This window comes from Colobus angolensis, unplaced genomic scaffold (assembly GCF_000951035.1).
Source record: "Colobus angolensis palliatus isolate OR3802 unplaced genomic scaffold, Cang.pa_1.0 Scaffold101, whole genome shotgun sequence".
Lineage (NCBI taxonomy): Eukaryota > Metazoa > Chordata > Mammalia > Primates > Cercopithecidae > Colobus > Colobus angolensis.
In genome coordinates this window covers 6014404-6019284 of record NW_012111031.1, presented here as the reverse complement: position 1 = coordinate 6019284, position 4881 = coordinate 6014404, and the positions used below count along the sequence as shown (strand labels likewise).

General features: G+C 30.4%; 1 protein-coding gene across 1 annotated transcript in view; it reads left to right on the top strand.

Moving 5' to 3' along the window:
* Nucleotides 1-4881, top strand: part of LRRC63 (leucine rich repeat containing 63) — a 61629-nt gene that overhangs the window by 30350 nt on the left and 26398 nt on the right. The window contains exon 6 of the mRNA XM_011939858.1: nt 1756-1854. Coding sequence (XP_011795248.1) covers nt 1756-1854 — 99 coding nt within the window. The remainder of the gene's footprint in view (nt 1-1755; nt 1855-4881) is intronic.

Genomic DNA, 4881 nt, shown 5'->3' with positions numbered 1-4881 from the left:
AAAAAAAAAAAAAAAAAAAAGGAGAATAGAGAATAGAAGAACAGAAACAGATCAGACAAACAGAAAACAAGCACCAAAATGGTAAACTTTAGCCTAAACACATTAGTAATTTTGTTAAATGTAAATGGGTTAAACATCACAATAAAAAAAATAGAGATTGTCAAACTGGTCAATGAAGTACCACTCAATTATTTGCTATTTACAGGAAGCGTACTTAAATAAAGACACTGATGGTTAAAAAGTAAAACTGGGAAAAGGTAACAGTAGGCATTATAAAGCTCTTATGGCTATATTAGCTGACTAAGTAGAAAACAATACTAAAGAAAAAGAGTATTACCAAGTATAAAGAGAAGTTTGAAAATGTTTAAACGGTCAATTCATCAAGAAGACAGAACAATATAAATGTGTATCGATATAATAAGAATGCCTCAAAATTCGTCAACCAAAATTTGACAGAACTAAAGTGAGAAGTAGAACAATTCACCATCATAACTAGATATTAGACTTAACATATCTTGATCAAGAATTGATATGTGTAGTAAAAAACAATTCAGTAAAGATATAGAAGATCTGAAATAACTCCAGAAACTAACTTGACCTAATTAACATTTATAGAATGATACATCCAACAGCTGCAGAATAAACATTACTTTTTAGGTACACATAGAACAATTTCAAAATATATGTTGGGCCATAAAACATATCTCAGGAAATTTTAAAAGATTGAAATATTGTAGTTCTCGTACCACAACAGAAATAAAATAGAAGTCACAGTAAGATATCTAGAAAAGTACCAAATATTTGTGCTAAATATTAATGTAAATATTAAAAAGCACTAAGTGTTTGGAAATCAAACAACACACTAATTAAAAAATAGGTCAAGAAAGAAATCACCAAGGAAATCAGAAATGTTTTAAACTTAATGACAATGAAGATGGTACAGGAATTGGCACATTTAACAAGAAGTTTCAGGTAGATGCTGGATTAACAGATAGAAATCAGAGAAATAAAGGTAGAGATATAAAAAGGGGTAAAGAAAATAATTATATATAAAATAGATTCAATTATATTTCAGCACATAGCAATGTTTGCTTGTTAGTGATTGAACTACTTCTGTCACGCATATAATACTACACTTGTCACACACATAAATACTTAGTCTGATATGGTTTGGATCTGTGTCCTCACCAAGTCTCATGTCAAATGGTAATCTCCAGTGCTGAAGGTGGGGCCTAGTGGGAGGTGATTGGATCATGGGGATGGATTTGCTTTTGTCCTGATAGCGGGCGAGTTCTCAGGAGATCTCTTAGTTTTAAAGACCTCCCTGGTCTTCCTGCTGCTATGGCCGTGTAAGACTGCTTCCTCCTTCACCCTTCACCTTCTGCTATGATTGTAAGTTTCCTGAGGCCTCCCCAGAAGCCAAGCAGATGCTGCCATGCTTTCCCTACAGCCTGGAGAACCATGAGCCAATTAAACCTCTTTTCTTTATAAATTACCCAGTATCAGATATCTCTTCATAGCAGTGTGAGAACAGCCTAATGCATAATGTTTCTATTTTGCTTCTATCTTTTACATACCAAAGAAATTATTAACACAACAGACTAAAAAAAATGAATGGATGACGAGTATAGGCTTGTTAGTATATTACGTAAAACATTCTCATTCAAATTATGTGCTGATTTTGTTTTACTCTTGTATAAACTATTTTGTGCCTTGTTAATGATTAACATCTTATCTCTTGTCACTTTCTTTTAGGGCTTTTTTATACTACATTGTCCAGACTTAACACCTTTAGCTTTCCAGTTGATATATCTTAATTTGTCATTTAATGATCTTCATTACTTTCCCACAGAAGTGAGTCCATTTTTATTGTTATGTACCGATATAACTTATTATGAATAATAATTATAATAAAAATAGACATCTTTTAACACCCTGAAGTTACTATAAAGTACTATAAATGTATTTTGGATTGCATCTTTTGAATGGCTTATTTTCAGAAGCACAAAATGTACAGTACATCTTTCTTAGGAAGTCCCATAATGTAATCCTCAAAGAATACGTTATAATGAGGTTCTCAAATGTGTTCTCATAATTCTATAATGTATATTAAATATTTATTCTTCTAACTTTGAATGTAATCTAAAGTAAACCTTATTTATGTGCTAACTGGAAGCTTTAAAAGCAAAGTAAACATGCAGTGTTGTAACAAGTTTTAATTACCAAAGGATAAAATATAATATTCTGCTTAATAAAATGTATGAAGGATAATCAGATATGAGATTAGCTAATTTAATGTCATTTTAGGTGAATGAACCATTATGAATAATTAGGACAAATTGTGTTTTTAGTGTCTTTAGTCATTGCTTTATTGATTACTGGGTAATTGGTGGTTTTGTGAATTGATTTCCAGAGTATTGTCTTTTAGCGAGTTGATTTTTGGCAAATGTACTTTCTTACTATTTCAATCATATACTATTGAAAACATATATTTTCCATACTTTCTCTATAATATCATGTTTTAATTTTCAATTGGAGAAGTTATTTCTTTTCTAATATGTAACACCAGTTTTATTAATTTGACTGGGAGAAATTGACAAGAACTCCCAAGGAATATAGAGATCTGAGTTCTTCACACTAATTTAACTTTTCTTCTAAGTAGATACAGGTAATATTTGTGTATCTGCCAAAGAAAACTCCATCCACTAAAAAATAAATGTGTGAAAACAAGAGGACTAGTCACATGTAAGATATAAAGTGCTCATTATTAAAGTGACAGAGATCAACTTATTATTAAAATGCAGGTCTGTGTTATATAGCTATAGGTAAAATATTCCAATGAAGATGGTGATATCTAGGCTTAGAGGGGCTGTTTTGGGGACAGGCTGATGAGGCCCAGTTGTTAGCATGGCATAAAGGCAATGAATAGAAGGCTGGGGACTGAGGTAAGTGGGGGATTCAAATTATTACTGGTTTCATGGAAAATTCAAGATGGTTGAATCAGGCAGAGTGCAGTGTCCACTAAAATAGTTTAGGATGGGAGAAGGTAGAAGCAGAAATGTTAAATAAAGATTAATATTGCAAACTCTATATACATATACTCGGTCTTCTTCTCTAAGATTCTTAAACAGTCATAAAATCAAATATAATATTAAGTATAACAATGTGTTATTAGGTCTGCAACATATATGGATATGATATACATGGAAATTATAGACACAAAAGGAAGAAGGAATTGAATATGTATGAAGAACATTTTCATATCTCACTGGAATTAAGTTAGTATAAATCTGAAGTAAATTCTCATAAGGTATATATTATAACCTCTGAACAATCACTAAGAAAAGAACTCAAGAGAACATACTAAAAACACTTATTGAAGTCACAAAATGTTACACTAGAACATATTCACTTGATGCAAAAGAAGGTAGTAGAGGAGGAATTAAAAGAACATACAACATATAGAAAGCTAAAAGTGAAATGACAGATGTAAATCCAATCATGTCAATAATAACATTAAATGTGAATATATCAAACAGTCCATTCAAAAGATACAGATAGACTGTACAAAATTATGCAAGTTCTTCTATAGATTCCATGATACACTGTCTGCAGGAAACATACTTAAGATGAAAAGAAACACACTTAAGATTGAAGAGGTTGAAGCCAAAAGCATGAGAAAATATATATCATGCAAACAGCAACAATAGAAATGCTGGAGAGACTATACTAATATCAGACAAAATATATTTTAAAGCAAAAAAAGTTACTAGAAATAAAAAGGGACATTTGTCAATTTATCAGATAATAGAACATTATAAACAAGTGTTTATTTAGTAACAGAACCGCAAAGTATATGAAACAAAAACCAGAAGAATTGGAGGAATAGAAAATTCAACTGTAACAATTGGACACTTCAATATCCCACTTTCAATAATGAATAGAAAAATTAGTCAGAAGAACAAGAGGGAAATAGAATTGAACAACACTATAAACCAATTAAACCTAATAAATCTGTATGGAATGTATTAGTCTAACTCAAACCAACAGCAGCAGAATACACAATTCTCAAGTTCATATAGAACATTTTCCAGGATAAATCATATATTAGGCTACAAAATAAATGTCAATGAATTTAAAAGGATTGAAAAATCACAAAAGTATATTTTTGGCTACAGTGGAATTAAATTATAATCCAAAAACTGAAAGAAATTTGAAAATTCACAAATACATGGAAATTAAGCAACATATTCCTAAATAACCAGTGAGTCAAAGATTAAGTTATAAGTGAAATTAGAAAATATTATTAGATAAATGAAAATGAAAGCACAACATACCAAAATTTCTGAGCTGCATTACAGAGTACTCAGAGGGAAATTTATAGCTGTAAATGTAAATCTTTTAAAAAAGAAGAAATATCTCAAACTAACTTTTCATGTAAAGCCACTAGAAAAAAAGAACAAACTAAACCTAAACAAAGAATAAGCAAGGAGATAGTAAATATTAGTATAGAAATTAGTGAAATAGAAGATAGAAAAATAGAGAAAATTTAAAAACGGAAGTTATTACTTTAAAAAAATCAACAAAATTGACAAACCTTATGTAGACTCACAAGAGAAAAAGACAGAAGACTTATGTTACTAAAGACAAGGATGAAAGAAGAAACATTGCTACTGACCTTACAGAAATTAAAAAGATTTAAGGAAAATACTATAAATAACTGTATACCAACTAATTAAATAACTTAGGTGAAATGAACACATTCCTACAAAGGCACAAGGGACTTTAGAAAATATGAATGACTCCATTATCCTAAAAATTGTATAGAAATGCAAAGGAATACGGCCGGGTGCGGTGGCTCAAGCCTGCAATCCCAGCACT